The sequence below is a fragment of the Fusarium venenatum genome (genome assembly GCF_020744135.1).
Source record: "Fusarium venenatum strain MPI-CAGE-CH-0201 chromosome Unknown EDB82scaffold_3, whole genome shotgun sequence".
Classification (NCBI taxonomy): Eukaryota; Fungi; Ascomycota; class Sordariomycetes; order Hypocreales; family Nectriaceae; genus Fusarium; species Fusarium venenatum.
Genome location: NW_027072131.1, coordinates 145,976 through 164,739, shown reverse-complemented (window position 1 = coordinate 164,739; position 18,764 = coordinate 145,976). Strand labels below are relative to the sequence as shown.

At 48.2% G+C, this 18,764-nt stretch overlaps 4 protein-coding genes across 4 annotated transcripts; 2 read left to right on the top strand and 2 right to left on the bottom strand.

Moving 5' to 3' along the window:
- Positions 1-722: 722 nt before the first annotated feature.
- On the top strand, positions 723-6,448 carry EDB82DRAFT_567453 (uncharacterized protein; the record flags this gene model as incomplete). The annotated part of the gene is made up of 7 exons (XM_065609850.1): positions 723-969; positions 1,026-1,435; positions 1,488-2,790; positions 2,874-3,909; positions 3,967-4,779; positions 4,864-5,468; positions 5,688-6,448. Exons 1-7 carry the CDS (start codon positions 801-803, stop codon positions 6,446-6,448), a joined length of 5,097 nt encoding a protein of 1,698 aa, XP_065463718.1. The 5' UTR covers positions 723-800.
- Positions 6,449-8,798: 2,350 nt separating this feature from the next.
- Positions 8,799-11,426, bottom strand: EDB82DRAFT_502614 (uncharacterized protein). The gene has a single exon (XM_065608689.1). The coding sequence runs from the start codon at positions 10,985-10,987 to the stop codon at positions 9,005-9,007; it is 1,983 nt and encodes a 660-aa protein (XP_065463717.1). The 5' UTR covers positions 10,988-11,426; the 3' UTR covers positions 8,799-9,004.
- EDB82DRAFT_557224 (uncharacterized protein) lies at positions 11,382-15,195 on the bottom strand (the record flags this gene model as incomplete). The annotated part of the gene is made up of 10 exons (XM_065609694.1): positions 11,382-12,467; positions 12,498-12,866; positions 12,972-13,113; positions 13,148-13,311; positions 13,342-13,638; positions 13,678-13,815; positions 13,855-13,892; positions 13,926-14,059; positions 14,090-15,013; positions 15,077-15,195. The coding sequence occupies 10 exons, from the start codon at positions 15,193-15,195 to the stop codon at positions 11,382-11,384; spliced, it is 3,411 nt and encodes a 1,136-aa protein (XP_065463716.1).
- A 1,509-nt stretch (positions 15,196-16,704) lies between these two features.
- Positions 16,705-17,852, top strand: EDB82DRAFT_201772 (NYN domain-containing protein). Its single transcript, XM_065607206.1, has 3 exons — positions 16,705-16,724; positions 16,776-17,311; positions 17,378-17,852. The coding sequence occupies exons 2-3, from the start codon at positions 16,810-16,812 to the stop codon at positions 17,755-17,757; spliced, it is 882 nt and encodes a 293-aa protein (XP_065463715.1). The 5' UTR covers positions 16,705-16,724; positions 16,776-16,809; the 3' UTR covers positions 17,758-17,852.
- Positions 17,853-18,764: the final 912 nt, after the last annotated feature.

The following is an 18,764-nucleotide window of genomic DNA, read 5'->3' as shown; positions in this document are numbered from 1 at the left end:
CTGCTAAGGATTAGCCCTTCTATCTGTATAGTGAGTCAAGCAGGAAGAATCACCGAGGATTTGACTGGGTATCGGTAGATGTGTTTCAATGAGGCTAGATGTTGTGCGTATTGCGGAAATTGTGAGATTCTTGAAGACCACGGGACTTCGAAACGTCAAGGCAATGAATAACAGCACTGACTCAGCTTCGCCAAAAGGGCTGATTGAGCTTTTGTCGAAGTGCAGCCAGCCGTATTTCCACCAATCGCCGAGATGCGTGTCCCAATGATCAAAGAAAACCTGAACAATTTCAAGGCAGTCATAGTAATCAACAAGGAACCCGATTTGTGTTATGGCGTCTAGATCTAATTTCCTGGGCACCTGGCGGTGATGGCCATGTATAATGTCAAGGAAAATCAAGGGAGCCCTGGTGTTCTAGTCTGAAGCTCTAATCTCTAACAAGCCTGTGTCATTAGGTTGCGATTCTTGAAAGTTGCCCTGTATCATCAACAGTCTCTACATAGAAGGCCTCATTACGACGATATCTGGTCGTGGCGGTACAATGATACAGTGTTTGATTCCACAGGACCGCTCTTATGCCCAACAGGGGGGGGGGGGACCTCAGTGATTATGCAAGATGGATAATTTGTGCCTTGGCACATTGACCCCCCGTGGTGGGCCTCCTGGAATGAAGGGTATCCCCTCCTCCCCGGGCTGTATCCAACCGTCATTTCTCTCCTACTCTAGAAATCACCACTTCTCGTTTATCTACTAATTATAGAGAAAAGAACCAATGATTTTCACCAGCTGAAAATATCCCCATGGCTTCAAGAAAGGATCCATCTGAGGAGGCGCTCCTGGACTGGTACACAGACTTACGGCCACTCACAGTTGACATTGTGGGAGACTTTGCAGGTCGAGAACTCTTCCTGATCCACGGAGAGGCTTTGATGCGGCATTGCCTTGTCGAGGCCAGAGTCGACTTTGACAGTATGTGCTTCTACTTCCATAGAGTTGATGAAATAGTGCCTGATTGACCATTGTAGGAGGATTCCAATTGTTGCACGCTATCCAAGCCGTGGAGAAATTTCTCGCCAATCTGAAGAGAGTGGATTGTAACTTTGATATAGTGTTCTTTCGTGACTTGGAAGACATCTCTCCATCTCATGGTAGCGCTGGCTCGAAATATCCTTACAAGTTCAGGCTTACCCGCCGAATTCTCATCCAGCATCTTACCAGATCGATTGTTGATTTCAAAATCCTCGAATTTGATTCGTTTGAAAGTCAAGAGTGTCGAACATATCTTGCTAGCAACGCAATACATTTCATGCTCTGCGATGAAGGAAGCGAAGTCGACCTAGAACAGACTGTTCGCCTTCGACATCTTATATGGAAGGTCGTAAGCAGCGGGAGGAATGTCGCCATCATCAACTCTATTTCATGGAGGAGCTCAAAGGTCAGCCCGATTGTCTTGAATCTGAAGGTTATGCGAATGCTAATGCGGTCAGGTTTTCATGCCTCTCCTGAGTGGGTCCAAGGGTGTGCTGCCAGATCTCCATATCGACGCTCCCGTATGTGAGACGAAACAATTGGCAGAGTTTTCACAGGCAGTACGTGGTGAGACACTAGGACTGTCAATCGAAATTTCGGATCTTTCAGCAAGAGAAAACTTCGCTATTGTGTTCTGTCGCGTTTACCTTGAACGATCCTCAAAGGAAGATGAGATTTCTGGCGCTGACCTTGGGCTTGTGGAGGCGCTGCTTCTCCATATGGCTACTCTCAGAGTCTGCCCTCTTCAAAACCGAAATACTCACCCTAAGAGGTTTTCTAAACATGTTGTTAGTAGCCATGACGCTGCTTTTATACAACTTTTCTGTACTGCATCCCAAGATTTAGCAGAGCATGGTAATGCTGCGAGAGGGCAAACTGAATGGGATTTATTTGATCTCTTTGATGGGCATGTATTCTTTTACGTTCTCTATGCAATACGAGATGGATCCGAGCTTCCTATGCCCATTGTTGATTGTGGGAAAACTCTTTCTGCAATGGTTTTTGGGCAGAGGAGCATGAATGGTCCTCGCCTTTTCACGACCCTCAAGGTATCGGAGAGTAATCTACCTCTTGTGCCACCTCGCACAGTCCCCACTGTTCTACCGTTCAATCATCCCATACTACAGGAGATTCTTGAAGATGTGTGGGTCCAAGAGGTGCCAGAGGATATCGATCCTGTTGCAGAAGCTGTCTTTCGAGATTTTCACCACTGGCATACTTACAAACCAGTCAATACCAGTGCCGCGACAACACATGACAAAGTCCCCGTCTGGCTGGAAAGTTTAAGGCGCAAGAGACTTCAAAGACAAATGGCAGATGTCATTTTGTACGCGGCGAGTCTCAGCAACTCTATTGGAAAGGTTTTCAGCCGAGAAACTATTGTCGTGGGTACAGTCACCAAACAAAAATCGGCTCACGTTAGATTGGATGGAAACACGGACAGCGAAAGACAGACAAAGATAAGTAATCAATCTGCTAGAGGTGGCAAACAGGAGGCCCTCCTGGCTGCTTGTGAATTAAATGAGAAGAAAGCACTAGCAAGGCAAAACAATGCTCTAAGCCTCTGGGCCATGAAATGCGCTGAGTTTCAAAATACTGAGAATCCAGTTAAGCGATACCTCAAGGCTCTGGACTTTCTGTCTGATAGATCCCCAGGGAGCCATGTTTCTGTTAGGCCAGAAGTTTTACTATACCTCTGCGACATACTTGGGAGGATCTGGTACCAGACACGTAAACAAGTTGATGAAAATTCCTCCAAAGGTCAGTTCCAAACTCAGTCGTTCGAATAGCTCCTTTTTCTTTGGGGGTAGAGGGTAGCAAGAAAATGAAACTAACATCCTTAGGGTTATACCTTATTTCTATGGTATGGAACTTGCTGAGGGATATTTCGAGATCCGACAAGTGTACACCAGATCTTGCAAGCGCCGCCCAAGCGATTATGGAAACCCTTTCAATAACTCAACTGAGGGTGACTGTCCAGGAGTTACGACGAAAGCTACCTTTCACCACCATACCTCAGATTATGATGAAAGATGCACCGAAACTTATCCAGGATCATCGACTTCTTCAGCTTCAACACGGGGGGTCTTATATGGATAGACAATTTGATTCTCGGCCCGATGCACGAGTACCCTTTGAGCCAGATGCCTGGCAACGGGACATTCTCGACTCGATTGATGCCGAGGAAAGCTTGTTGGTTGTGGCTCCTACATCTGCAGGAAAGACCTTCATATCCTTCTACGCTATGAAGAGAGTACTTGAGGAGAGCGACGATGGAGTCCTGGTGTATGTCGCTCCCACAAAAGCCCTCGTCAACCAGATCGCTGCGGAGATCGAGGCTCGATTCTCCAAGAGATTTAGGACTCAGGAGGGCAAATCTGTTTGGGGAATTTACACATGCGACTACCGCATCAATAACCCTACTCGGTGCCAAATCTTGGTTACAGTGCCTCACATGTTACAAATTATGCTCCTAGCCCCGACAAATGCCAGCAGCCCAACCGCATGGTCACGACGTATCAAGAGAATCATATTCGATGAGGTTCATTGTATCGGACAAGCGGAGGACGGTATCATCTGGGAACAGTTGCTGTTGCTTGCGCCGTGTCCTATTGTTGCCCTCTCGGCGACGGTTGGAAACCCGGATGAGCTTAAGGACTGGCTTGCCAAATCACAAGAACAAAAGGGGTTTAGAATGAAGATGATTGTGCATGAAGTACGATACTCAGATCTTCGCAAATTCATCTACGAGCCCCCTCAGAATTTTGTCTTCAAAGGACTTGCCAAAACTCCTAGACTCCCTGTGCCAGGGCTAGATGAGGGTGATGGCATTAGTCCAAACTTTAAGTTTGTGCACCCTGTAGTAGCACTAAAAGACAGGCGAGCTTAATGTCCAATCCCAAGACTCAGAGCAGGCACTGACCAACCTATTTATAGGAACATTGCAGCGCTAGATGATGTCAATCTAGAAGCTAGAGACTGCCTCAGTCTCTGGAATAATATGCAAAACACTTTTCCAAAAGATCTCCTTAGGAATCGAAGCGAACTTGACCCCCTGAAAGTCCTGCCAGAGATCATTCAAAAGTCTCATATCGTCGAGTGGGAGAAAAGCTTGAAGGGGAAGTTGAAAGAGGCCATGCAGAACCCAAAGTCTCCCTTCTACAAGTTGCAAGAAAGTATTGACCCATCAGTGCAAGATGAAAGTACCGCCAAGATCCAACGTCGCATACACTCAGACCCTATTGACCATATTGGTAGGCTGTTTACTCTGGCATGCGAGCTGCACGCCCAGGACGCCTTGCCAGCCATTGTCTTCAACTACGACCGCTCCGAGTGTGAAGCGGCGGTCAAAAGCATTTTCTCTAAGTTGAAAGACGCTGAAACGGCCTTCAAGGAGAGTGACACGACCTGGAAGAAGAAACTCCGAGACTTGAACCAGTGGCAAAGACAGAAAAGAAATAGTCGAGATATTCGATCCTCCAAAAGCTTGGAAAGTGGGGAAGAGAATCCATCAAAGCTCGAAATCGCCCGCCAGGAGGGGAGTGTTGAAATCAGCCCTTGGGAGAGTTTTGACCCCGAGGCACCCCTAGACCACTTCAGCTTCGCAGACACCAAAACCATGCATAAGAAAGAATTTGAAGATTTGGTATCTCGACTTGATCTGAAGAAAGTCCAGCCGTGGCTAATCGATGCCCTTCGACGTGGACTGGGTGTTCACCATGCCGGCATGAACCTGCATTACCGTCGGATGTAAGTCCAATTTATTCGTCTATATCACATTCAACCCATGACCTTCACAAGAAAAAGGGAGGAATGGGTCCTAACAGAATGCAGTGTCGAGATGCTCTTCCGAAAGGGCAACCTCCGATTAGTGGTTGCCACTGGAACCCTTGCGCTTGGTATCAACATGCCCTGTAAAACGGTTGTTTTCAGTGGGGATTCTATGTTTCTGTCGCCTCAGAACTATCGTCAGGCGTCAGGCCGCGCCGGAAGACGAGGGTTCGATCTACTTGGAAATGTTGTCTTCAACGGTATCAACCGAGATCGAGTGCACGAGATCATGTCCTCTCGACTACCTGCTCTGAAGGGTCAATTTCCAATCTCAACCACGCTTGTCCTTCGACTATTTGTCCTGTTGAGTGGGACCAACAGCAATGAATTTGCAGTTAACGCAGTCAAAGCTCTCCTATCACAAACTCGACTATACTTGGGGGGACCAGATGCCGAGATGTCAATCAAGCATCACCTGCGCTTCTCGATCGAGTACCTGAGACGACAAAACCTTCTCTCGCCGGACGGACTACCTATTCACTTCTCGGGACTTGTAGGTCATTTATACTTTACTGAGAACGCCGTCTTTGCATTCCACTCGTTGCTCCGAGGTGGCTACTTTCACAAGTTATGCAAGGATATTGACCACGCTCGTGAGAGAGTGCTCCGTGAGATGATGTTAGTGCTCAGTCACATATTCAACAGAATCACTATTCAGCAGACTGCAAAGCTTCTAGAAGTTGTCCAAAGTTCTTCGTCTGATGTCTTTCTCAAACGACTGCCAGCTGCCGCAGAGCAACTACTTGTTCGGCATAACCGGGAAACTCTCTCCACTTTCAAGGACTATGTGTATTCGTATATAAATGCAAACTTACAGAACCTACCAGACCGTACACTTCCACTAACCAGAATCCCAATTGGGCCGGAAGAGGGGCGTGGGTGCAGTCTGACGAGCGACCCCCCGCCGGTCATCCGATCTCCGTTTGCGGCTCTTTCTGGATTCACGGATGAGTTTGACTCGATCAAAGAGATGTGTGCCACAGTGAGAGAAGGATTATTCCTAGAAGAGTCTGCTATCCCTTACCTCCCAGTCTGGCCAAACGATATCAGTGTTGAGCTAAACGCATATCTCTACGACTTCTTCAAGCATGGGAGCTTGAAGGTACTGGTGCGTGACAACCTCATCAAACGGAGTGATGTGTGGTTCCACCTCAAAGACTTTTCTCTGGTACTGAAGACCATCGTGACCAGCCTCAAGGGCGTCCTTGATTCAGGAGGCGGCTTCTACATGGAGGATCTTGATAACGATGACAACATGAGCGACGCGGGCGAAGAAGATGATGGCGGTATCTTGAAGGCGGCTAGGGTACAGAAACCAGATAAGTCATCCGAGAAGGTTGCCCAAGCGTTAGCCAAAGATCATGTCAGCGCTGAGGTCCCCGATAGCTGGGAGGATGAGAGTAATGCATCTGAATCCGAATCTAAAGAATCTGTACCTGGTTCAGATATTTTTAGCTCATCTGCGGCCGAAGATACAATTGGTATGGAGTCAGAGTTGGATAAGGGGTATGGATTGCTGCAGGTTCTAAGGGCATTCGAGTTGCTAGAGACCGAGTTCGCAGCCAAGTTCTACAAGATTGGGGCTTAATAAGGGCATTTCATTACATATCAGTATAATAAAGGATCGATTAGCTCAGGGTATATAAGAATAACATGCGGCTAAATGGTTGCTGGCTCTCTTACAGCTTATATGCATGTGCGGTCTAACGTTCTCAGTTAGGTCATCACTGAAATGTGTCTCGAGCTCAGTACCACTCGCCCAACTGATACCACAACCTTCCCAACCGAAATTAGCACTCCCACCACTGGTAATGAAGCACCCGATACGGCGTGAGGCGCCGAAACCCCTGTTGGTTTTTAAATCCTCGGCTACTTCTCGTCCGAGAATGGCTTCCCCGGCTTCACTCAGGCGTACTCTTCTGAGGATAACGACGCCGACTTATGTGCTGAGGTTTGCTTGGGTTCCTACTACTTCGGCCTTTATGACAATAAATACTACTGCGGTAGTGAGCTTGAATCTGTCACTCCTTCATCTGTCAGCGCTGACTAGTGCGACATTATCTGCCCTGGTGATGCTGATATGAGCTGTGGGGGCTTTGCTGCTGGCTCTCGCTTCATTCGGCGACAGGTAGATCTCAGTGTTCTTCTCTCTATCTATATTGCTATTGGTGTGAACCCTAGCGAGACTGACACTGTCGTCATGACCAACTTCGTCACCAAGACTTGAGCTCCCATCGCCACTACTGCCATCGCAATTCTTTTCGAGGTAATAGCACCGTCACTCAGACCACCACAACTGATATATCCATCGTCTCTACTAATCCCATCACTATCTACCATAGTAAATACCATGTTTATTAGACTTGCTACCCTACTAGTGCTACGTAGTAGTCCTTCTGTGAGGATGGACTCTGCACTGAAAGTACCCAGCTCATTTCGACAATATATAAGAGTAAATAGAAGTCATAATCATGTCTAGTGATTTCGATGCATCAAGCGCCTGCTGACATTGAGAAATACAAACAGGTATAAACTGATCGAATCTGGAATCCAGTACCGGACTGTACAGGACCAACAAGTGCCAAAACAAGTAAAATGCTAAAGGTTACAGGCGCATCTCAAAAGTGAAAGAGCTAGGCACAAATGCTATATATGTTTACGGTGTTTAATGTAGTACCATCACACCCGATAGGTCGCTGTTGGCTCCCATTATGCTCAACAACCCGGTACTGTCGACATGTGCAACTCGCCCATGTTTGCAGGTAAACATAATGGAAAAGAGAATTAAGATCTCTGAAGACTCGTATTTCACCAAAATATTTACATTTTCCCTGCATTTGTTGGTCGGAAAAATGCTGCTTCAAGACCTGAAAATTGGATGTACGGAAGCTACACCCGCCGCAGTGAGAGTCGTCGTAGATTGGTAATTGTGGATGCTCAGTAGATCCATCGTCCCGAGGCTGAATATGATCAAGGTTGAGAGGACCCGGGATAGACTTGAATACTTTTGTGAGTCCTTTTCTTGTATCCTCTGGAATATGGTGCTTGTCGCGTAAATGAGTCGTAACACGGGAGTCAGCAATTGAGAGTGTAGATTAACATTCCTGTCGACAGCAGATAACTGCATGCGCTTCGTCAACAAAGAGTTCAGGACTGTGCAGTATTTCCATAGCCGGGTTCTTTTTAGCACGACGTAGCAGATAACTGAGTCGGCAAGCTTGATAAATTTGTAGCGAAAATGAAGAGTCAGCATGAGAGAAGACTTGCCTCGATGGTTTGTCGCTGTTGAGCCCCTAGCAGGGGCAGCGGCGGTGGGGCACTCTATAACTTACCAGCATGCACAGATAAAAAAGGATATAATTTCAGGAAAGTAATGATGGTAAGGGCAGGTGCACGGACGAAAAGTGTGTAATTTGATAAATTACAAGCAGTCCTTGGTACAGTAGCATTTGTTAGTTTGTGACAAGTGCCATTGCACGCCCGATGGCCTTGTGCATTAGCTACGTGGTCAGCTGCCTGCTATTAAGCCCCTGTGTACGGCGTAGCATGTGTCGAAGTCTGCCTTGCTTACTCTATCGAAAGGGCTGTTGTGGCTGCAGCCGGTCAAGCAAGCCGTTTATAAGCTTTCGACAGGGTCTTCATTAGAACTGAAAATGTCAATAGACTGAGGTTTTTTTTCTCTCTTTCCCCCAAGAGCTTCAGAAACTGCCTAAACCGGTTAGGAATATAAAGGTTTTTGGGCCGGCTAGCTCTATTGCGCTATATAGTACCTCTCTTTATCTTTTTATCTCTTTCTATCCCTTTTTCTTCTTTCTTCTTTTTACTTTTCCTAGCTATTTTCTTATTTTCTTTTACTATTTCTTAGGTGTGTTGTTTTTTTTTTTTTTTTTTTTTAGAAAAATCTCCTCTCCTATTGAATTTTCTTTTCTTGCTGCTGGCTGTTTCATTTGCCAATCATCTTCACCTCTTTCATGAAATTCTCTTTTACTTTACTCTTTCCTTACCCCTGTCGACGCTATGTCGCTTACCCCGCATAGTATGCTGCCGCCGGTACTTCGTCCAGCCCACAGGGGTCTCCCACTTTAACTGAAAGAGGCTTTCTGCCTCACCCCACTCTAGTCCCTCTCTCTGATTAATCACAGCCTTATATACTGACAGGGGTTTCCACTTTCAGTGAAAGTGGGAAGTTCGATAATGATGTAAGGCTCAGTCGCTCGGGCAAGAAACGGGCTACCTTGCGACCACCCGTGCCGCCGTTGAGACCTTTGCTCTTGTCGCGGTCGGTGATGATGACCACCTGTCCGTCGAAGACGATGTTCTTCGGCAGCTGCTCCATGTCGCAGTGCTTCAGCGTCGCTATCTCGGATCCCCGCCCCGGCTGTCCTCCCCATATGTGCGTAGCCGGATACAGCTTTGTTCGGAATGACTTGAGCCAGTTGAGATACTCCATGACGGCCGCCCGACGACACATATATCGTGTGTTGCCATCGCCCGCGTCTGCCGTCTTCCACAACGTCTCGCCCATGATGCCCGCCAGCTTCTCGGCGCCGGGTCGGAGCCACGCATTCTTCCGGTTTGTCGCGAATGACTGCTCCGGCCCTTCATATTCTAAGCTGTCGGTGATGTCGCGCAGCCGTATCGTCCCCGGCAGCTCGCCGCTCTTCCAGCGGCCACCTGTCAGCTTGTCGAGCCAGTCCTCGGCCTCCTGCTGTACCGCCTGAGCCATCGTCTGGAAGCCGGCCACGGTGATGCGGTCGCCGAGATAGTTGATCGTCTTGCTGTCGCTGTCCCACCAGAGCCGTGCCTGCCCTTCCTCGTTGTTGCGGTAGCCTCGGCCGTATGTCATCCAGCGGATGATCGTGCCCACCGGCGAGTACGACCCGCTCGTGAGCCACGCCTTGTGGCCCTCGTGGAAGCGGTCGATCGCGGCGAAGCTCGTCTCGCACGCCGATTCCTCCGAGTCGTACAGGTCATCTTCGAAGAAGTGCTCCAGCATGAGAGCCCGGCTGCACCATAAGAAGCCGGCTAGAAAGCGGGTATGCGAGTGCGCCTGGGCCCAGCTGCCGTCCTCCTTGATCCCCAGCACGGCCGTGAAGTGTAGCAGCGGATTTCGATATTGCTTCCGTCCCAGCTTCTGCTTGATGCAGCTGAGATAGAGGCGGCAGACGTCTCGGTCAAGCACCTCAAACTCGGGGTTGTTATCCAAATCAGCCTCCTTTCCCTCTATCCTCCCTTCCTCTTCGCTCCTCTTTACAATGTCGGCCACAATGTCAAGCTGCCGCAATATATCGTTAAGATGCCCCCACTGCTCATCCGTGAACCGGATCCCGTGCTCCTTCTGTGCCCCGGCCTGTCCTAGCGGTGAGATACGGACGCAATAGCATAGAAAGCGCTCCCAATAACCGCTATACCGCTGCATCGACTCCGCCTGCTGCTTGAGCCCGAACGGTTTCGTGCTCGGCTTTGTCGAGTCGATGCTGCCGAGCCACTTCAGCGTCTCGTCCGGCACCCTGTCTAGGCGCTCCAGCCCTCGCGCCAGCTTTCGGCGGAAGCTTTCGGCCAGTACACGTAGCCTCGCGTTCGAATCTCGATCCTCCTGCCTCCAAAGCCTCTGCTCACTTGATCTGGGCACGGGAGATAGACCGGCTTGATAGAGCTTGAGCTTGTCCTTGCCCTGCAGATGCGCCGCCCACTTCATGAACTGCACCCACCGGGACTCGTGATCGACGCCGCCCGGCGCCTCTACCTTCCTCCTGCGCTCGGCGGCCGCCTCTCCAAGTTCCTTCTCATACCTTCTCACGACCTTCAGCAGCCCCGCGTCAGCACCGATGGCCCCGGAGCCCTCTGTGGAGCCCTCTGTAGAGTTACTGCTGCTCCTGCTGCCGCTCCAGCTCCTGCTTCTTCTACGGCGACCACGGCGGGTTCGGGCCACCTCGACGATCCAGTACCTTGCCTGTGGAGCCCTGCGTAGCGACTGGAGCATGACCCGTTCCCAGTTGCGTCGCCGCCTGCTGCTCTTGTCTCCTTCCTTCATCTCTTCCTCTTCCTCCTCTTCTTCTTCCTCTTGCACTTCCTCTTCTTCCTCCCCTTCCCCGTACCCTTCCTCTTCGTAGTGCCTAGCTAGCATCTGATGCCTATCACGGTTCGATCGATCGCGGGTCAGATGCCGGCAGCTCTTGCAGCTGAATCCCGCGTATGTCTCCAGCCCGGCGATCGGGGGGGTTCCGTCGGCCGGCAGCAGTGCCTCGTCACTCTCGTCCGTCGGGTCCCGGAGCGTTCGGGGTTGCGAGCCTGACGGTGCGAAAGAAGCGGCGAATGCGACGACCTCCTGCAGCTGTTGCCCGACGGCCCTGTGACAGTGGCGGTAGTGACGCCTCACCTGATCCACGCCGGGCTTGATAGCGGCCGGGCAGAGGAGGCAGAGGAGGACATTGAGCTCTTTGCGTATTTAGATAATCTACTAGGTTAAAAAGGTATTATCATTCATATTTTTCTTCTATATACTTCACATAGCCTATCTATTAATTAACATTTGCCAAACGGTAATTAAGCTCCCTTAATTCAGGGTTATAGCAATCTTTCCATTGTGGGTACTTTTTATAGTGTGCTTCAATAAGCTCGTGCAGTTGAGTCTCTAAATAATGAATGATCTGCGCTTGTTTCTTTCGTTTTGCAATGAGGCTCTCCTCATCTGATGATGGCTCAGCTTCATCACTCCCTGAGTTTGAACTGGAATCACTAAGCGACTGAAGTATAGTTCCTTTTTGACGTCGCCTCTTGCGACGTCTCAGTTGACTATGCTGAAGATGCTCGTAGTTCTCTAATCGCTGCCTCAAAAACCATATACACTCACTAAGGTGATCACACTCCTCAAACGTCTTGGCGACTTTTGTCTGCTTTACTGGGCACCATCGGGTTGGAAGATAATTCCCTGTGGAGTTGTCTAATTCCAGTATAGGCACCGGGAGAGTGCTTTGGGTCTGACCGGCTGATATTTGCTCCCGAAGACAAACCAGTTGTGCGTAAAGCTCATCCTCAGAGAGTTGAATTAACTCCTGCTCAGGTTGTATAACATAGGGCATATAGCTGTTGGAAATCGAATTGGTTGCTAGTTGCCAGCCGTCAATAGGATGATGTGGGATACTGGATGATGGCAAGGGATTTGAAATAGTTCCAATCTGGCGGGATCTGGCGTAGTACTTGATAAGTCCCGGATGGGCAATGGGCCACCAAACGAACCGCTTTTCCTCTTTATCCTTACGGATAAAACCCCGGCTATGTGGATACGGGAGGATCCAGTGGCTGCCAAGAAACGACCGTTTTAACTCTTGACGCCATTTCCGTGCATTTGCCTTGCCTCGTATGGTTTTGATAGCATGGAAGCTCTGTTGGAACAGCATACGATATGGCTTATCGTCCCATCCTTGCCGCTCAAAATGATCGTCTTTCGATTTCCAAAGCCAGGCAAACAAGACGTCGATATTTTTTACCGCTAACTGATTTCCCTCTGCAAGCTGGAGTGGCTGGTGGTCCTCAAGCATGGCGTTATTGAGACTGTGATAGCAGAGGGGAATCTCTCCTGCTAATGCTGATTCTAGATATTTCGGCTTTAAGGCTGACTAGGCGTGAAAGAAGACGTCTTTGCGAAATGCACATAGACATAGCTCTCGGAGATATCTTTCCAGGAGGTTGAGGCAAGCAGAAATTGAGCTAAACTCGAGCATCCACTGGTATGCCTTGTTGACGCGAATGAAGTCGATTCGTACATCTCGGACTTGGTGATACCGAGCGCGGTATACATTCTGCATCGATGGGTTATTGAACATCATATACGCTGCATGCGGTTGGCGGAAAGTAAGCGTGTTCCAATCAATCTTGTTAAGGAACCAAGCATAGCCGTACTTTTCCATAGTGATCTTGAACCCAAGGCCTTCGTGACGGCGAAGTCCGTTTGGTTGACGTGCATCAGGTTGCTGACGAACATCTTGCCAGCAGTCACCGACCTTCTGTATCAATCCGCCTGTATATGAGAATCGGAGACAGCGGAGAAACATCAGCATGATCCTCGTGTGTTCCCAAGTTACAAAGTGTGGGCCCTGAAAGCTATATACCATCTCGAACCCCAAGCAGAACTTATTAATGTTCCACCGCACCCATCGAAGTAAGGTATCACTCGTGAAGCTATAGTATGGTGAGTAATCGTCTGTGGGTATGATTAGGCGCTGTTCATGAAGTTCTCGGCATCTTATCCGGCTGTCAATAGCATAGAAAAGCTCTTTAGAAACACGATGCTCTTCCCTGATGCCAAGATTTCTGCATAGATCCCAGCAAGCCATAGTGACATCGAAGCTTTGTGTAAAGGTATGCCTTAATCAATGCAGCCGGCTGGTGACTGAGGCCGCCTCCAACAAGTTCCCACGTATTTCTCAGCTTCTTATCAAGAGCAAGGGTCTCGATGGCTGTATTTGTAAACGGGTACACATTTCCTGCTGCAAACACTTCCTTGACACTGGAGTAAAATTGGGAGTAAAGAAGACCAGCAGCTCGGCGTGGAGAGCGCTTTCCAGTCTCAATGGTTAAACTTCCAGTGTCTCTAAGCATACTGAACGGATAAAAGACCTGCTTTTGGGTCCCTCTATCGTTAGTAGGCCTATCATTGACCTGAGAAGCATATGATTCTAGGCAGCATCGCCGGTAGAGCAGTGTTTCCGCCCGTTTCTCTGTTGGACTATCCATGACCCCAGCTGCCAGTTGGCTCCATGGCACAACCTGAGATGCCTGCTGAGGGCAAGTTTCTTTCCCGATGTCAAAGTAGACCTCTGTCGTGGTATACGTCTCATCGACTATGCTAGTCCAGTAGTTTCGAAATCGTGTCATCATCTTATCCCAGGTAACGTCTTTTGTAAGGACTTTCAGGTTCTTGCCTTGGAGGAGAATAATGACGTCCTTAAACTGCTGAAACCCTGGATCTTCAATGGTACTGGTAATATGGACCCAAACATCTTCTAATGCATCTGGCTGCAGAAAGTATACTAGTCGTTGCTCGCGTCCCACCGGATGCACACGTTGCGAGAGGCCCTCAACTCCGCGAGCAGTAGAATTATATCGACCGTGGTCATAGCTCGAGGGGTAATGCTGAACATGCGCTGCGCTATAGCATTTATATATCGCAGGAAGAAGAATGCCATCCATCCACAGCCTAAAGTCTTCATCTCTAATCTTGCTGCACTTTTGCTCTTCTCGATATAAGTTTGGGAATAGAAGATACAGGGATATATCTTCAAATCCGATAAGACGACCGAATGTATAGTGTGGAATGTGGTGTACGGGCCGGTGGACTTGATGTAGTTTCCCATTCGCATCAGTGTATGTGACTGGGATTGATTGAAGGTGGAGATCAGACTGAAGATCAGATACAGCCATCTGGGTAGGCGACCAGTGAATTCCTTGCTTAGCAACGGCAAGGTTAGATGGAAAGGCCACGACGCTGTCTATGTCAAAAGTGACTCCGGCATTATCGGTAACTCTCTCATCCTCATCCAAGTAGACATATGGGACATTGTCTCTAGAGTCAATACCACAAAAGACCTGCCTTCTAGATTCGGGGCTCAGTTTTCCCGTCAAGTCGTCTTTCTGGCGCGTAATAGTCTCGACACCAAGAATATCTGGACCTAATTCAGGTGTAAACTCTAGGTATTCGGCGAGGCTAATATGGTAATTAGGATCTTCCATATGGTGACTGCGTGCTGCCTGGTGGCACTCGTTACAACATCCTTGGAATTTAATAAGTTGTTCTGCCACCTCTTGTGCGAGATGCTCAACTGGACCTGGCTCGCCCTCCCCTATTTGTGGAGAGACCTCCGAGGTTGTATCAGAGACAATATCCTGAACCGGGTCAGGATTCTGATAACTGGGAACAGCTACCGCATCTTCCGCATGAGAGGCAGATCCGGTACTATGTATGCTTTGTTCGTTGATATCTCCCGGTAGCTGAGGATCTGTTGCGACTATGCACGGTGAGGACATAACCGATGCTGATCTGAGAGGCTCATCATCATCGGGGAATACTCCCTCAGTGATGGGCTGCAGTGGGGGACTAGGCGAAGGCAGAAAGTTACTGATGTCTTGTTCTTGTAGCTGTGCGAATGTACCGCTCTGTGAGATATCCAACTGCTGGACGGGATAGTGCAAGTGATGAAAACTGCTATAGGGTAACCCTCTATTTCTAGCTGCAGCTTTCTGCCGTTTGTTCCGCCTGCGTTGAACGGCTGCTGTCTCTTTGTCCTTGGCTGTTGCATATTTGCGTGGTCGCCCACGCCTTGGTGGTCTCTCCATGTTAATTTCAGTATGTTGTTGTATAAGGTGGTAATGGTTGCTCTATGTTGATGCCGGAGGTTATTTTCTAATACAGTAATAACTATTTGGTTGCTTTTGCGGTTGCTATAGCAGCAGGTGCTAATTAGTATCCAGCCCATGAAAATACCTCTTATATAGCGGGCTAGATTAGCTACAGTCAGTATACTTACGAGATAAACATTTAATCTCTTATAACGCAGGAGGTAAAGTATTGTCCTGGGCGGATTCGTATTCTGATGTTCTAACTCATGCAATAACACGGCCGACAAGAAAACTTACACAGACATCGAAGGACAATTAACAGGTCTCCCTTAGCGTTTTGGAATGGTGCGCTATGCCCTATATGAGTTAGCGGGTGATACGCCTCTGAAAATGGACAGATCTTGACCACGAAATTCGTAATTGGCTGACTGACAGCCCCACATATCCAAAAACGGCCACATTCTGACCACGAAATTCTGATTGGCTGCAAAGCTTGAGGCCGACGACGAGGTCAGCAACTTCCAAAACGAATATATCAACAACAAGCTAGAGAGTCTTATAAGAATATAAATAATTTAAGTCTAAAGGCTATGATATAAGTATTTATATAATAGTGATAAGTTTTATATTATATTTAGTGTCTAGTCTGAGTGGGTAAAAATTCGATGTTTTGCTGTTTGCAAGCCTCACACAAACCTTTACTAACATTTCACAGTAGAGCGAGTCAATGGTGGCGTCACCCTTTCTGGCGGTCCTCGGGCGCGGAAGTGGGATGGCCTCACTGGTCTCGTACGTGACTCTGACGAAATCCCCGAGAAGGCACAGTAGATAAATAGATTGTAGCCCAATAGTCTTTTTCAGGAGAAGACGACAAGTCTTAATACAAGTGACATAGGAGGTATAAGTCATACTGTCTATGAATGATGATTCCCAGGTCAACGTAATATAATAGAATAATCCTATATATTGCAAGCAAACATCAATACCTAAAGCTAACGAGTTCTTAACTTATATATTATATAGACGTGTTTCTATTAGATAGGGACCTACATTAGACATATAATGCGTGAGGCGTAATGAGTATACAGTAGTGTATTAGGTGATTATCTTGAGACATCTACCGTACAACGGAGACCACCACTGAACTGTGGGGCTCGGAAGCCGCATTCTTCTGTAGCATATGCTTCTACCTTACCGAGGTCATAGCTTTTTATTGGGGAAAGAGGTGTTGCAGGCAGCATAGCGGTATTCGTGATAACCGGGTTAATAATTACCTGTCACGCTGGCTCATATCACGAAGGTTTCGCTAGGTCTGCCAGTGGCTGGATGCTTTGCGACAGACCCAGTCAACCTCTTTCTACCCCGCTTTGTACCATGGCTGTTCTTAGTCGCAACTACTATAAAGACAAGGGGAAGTTCATCTTTCTATGAGCTATCAAATGTAAGATCTCAAAAATAAGACGAAAGAGAAAAGCGGGTTATCCTCGCGACGTGTTAGGCGCTATCCTATTACACAGTACCACAAGGTTAGTAACAATTCTAAACGAAGCAAATTCTATAGCTCACCTGACCAAGAGATACAAGCCATCTCACAAACAGACTGCATCAGCCATGGTTAGGGCCTCTGTAATGGCATCTCTCAAGCTTGCTGTACTTATTGACGCCGACAATGCCAACGCTGCCATAGCAAGCTCTGTACTTAGAGAGATGGCTAAGTATGGCAAGACCTTCGCCAGACGCGCTTATGGCGACTGGACTGGAACAGGATTAAACAAATGGAAAGAGCGCCTTCTTGAACAGTCGATTCAGCCAATACAGCAGTTCGCCTATACCAAAGGGAAGAACTCGACAGATTCGGCCATGATTATCGATGCTATGGATCTTCTGTACTCCAAAACCTTCGATGGTTTCTGCATTGTTTCCAGTGACAGCGACTTCACTCGGCTGGCTTCTCGGATACGCGAGTCCGGCTTAGTAGTTTATGGATGTGGAGAAAGGAAAACGCCTAAACCTTTCGTCACAGCTTGCGACAAGTTTATCTACGTTGAGAATCTCGTGACAATGACTGGAACGGCCAAGTTTGACATTTCAGGAGCTGGGCCATCCGGTGCTAGTTCGTCTCTTGCAGGGCCCATTAGCGTTGATCCGTCGATTGCTAAATCTTTGAAATATCTAGCAGTCAGCACACCATCAACCAAGCAGAGCGAAAGGAACAGGGGTGGGATTGATGCTCCAAGGAGTAGCACACAAGTGGAGGAAGCTCAGCTGCTAAAACCTCAGGTCGATGGCAACTCAGCACCCGAACCCCACCCAGTTGATTCCATGGTGATTGAATGGTTGCGCAAGGCTATAGAAATGTCTTCAGACGGCAAAGGGTGGGCCCCGCTTGCAGAAGTTGGTTCAGTTATGGTCCAGTGGCATTCCGACTTTGACCCTCGCACTTTTGGGTTTAAAAAGCTGAACGCGCTGTTAATATCCACAGGCCGCTTTGAAATCTCGCATCGAAGCGTTGGGGATGGGAAGACAGATATAATATACTCCCGATACCTTAATGAATAAGAATGGAGGGTCTAGCCGGATGGGTTAGAGATATCACGCGTGCACGGACCAGTGTTTATGGTAATTTGACGAAATACACAGTTACAACGCGTGCACAGACGACCGGCGGTCAATAGGCGGACGGGTACCCGTCCTTCTAAAATTGGACGGGTCCCGTCCCAGTTTCCATATGTAGTATAGTTTTCTCCGCTATCGGACCGTCAGTATCATTACCCTTACACTTGCAAGATCCAGTTCCAGATTCAACGACGCGGCTGAGGTACGATGATGATGCACGAGCAATCCACCAGAGATATGGCACGTCAAGAGATGATTGGTATAAGGTCCAGCCACCGGGAACCTCACCAGGTAACCGCCAGTATAGAAAAGTAATGGGCCTGCCTTTAGCATATCCAAAAGCAATCTACAGCTGGTGTCTTGATTATAAACAAATGGGGAGGTGCTGCGCAACCTCAACGAGTCTAAGAGAATAGACCAAAGAAGAGATGGTGGCTTATTCAGACTGGGACAAAGCAGAACGTGATTGCATCGAAGCACAAATAGTTCGAGAGACCGAGAACGGGCGACTGTTCACAAGCAGAAGAGACATCGGTGAGCTTTGGGAAATAGCCTAGCAGGACATCGATGAACAAGAAGCCTTGTACTCGGCCATGGAAGAGGAAGAAAGCTGTATTGTGGTACAGCTCTAGCTCTAGTAGAATTTGGAGTAAATTTGGAACTCAGATATGTCGTGGCTATTTCACCTCAAGCCAGTGGTTCGTTGGAATAGCTGGTAAATGGGACTCGTTAAACTACTTGAGGCAGTGGAACAAGAAGGCGTGAGGTAATCCGATAGCGGAAAAAATTATACCAAAGATGGAAACTGGGACGGGACCCGTCCAATTTTAGAAGGACGGGTACCCGTCCGCCTATTAGCCGCCCAGACGACCCGATAACGTGCACGGTCCAGATTTGTTATATTTCGTCGAATTACCACCACGACTGCGTACAGTAGCAACAGATGCTGT

Bases quoted from the DNA above. Each gene is read 5' to 3' on its own strand.
- EDB82DRAFT_502614 (XM_065608689.1), bottom strand. From the start codon at position 10,987: ATGCTAGCTAGGCACTACGAAGAGGAAGGGTACGGGGAAGGGGAGGAA.
- EDB82DRAFT_201772 (XM_065607206.1), top strand. From the start codon at position 16,810: ATGGTTAGGGCCTCTGTAATGGCATCTCTCAAGCTTGCTGTACTTATT. The intron at 17,312-17,377 runs GTTCGTCTCTTG...AATATCTAGCAG, and splicing joins AGCTGGGCCATCCGGTGCTA to TCAGCACACCATCAACCAAG.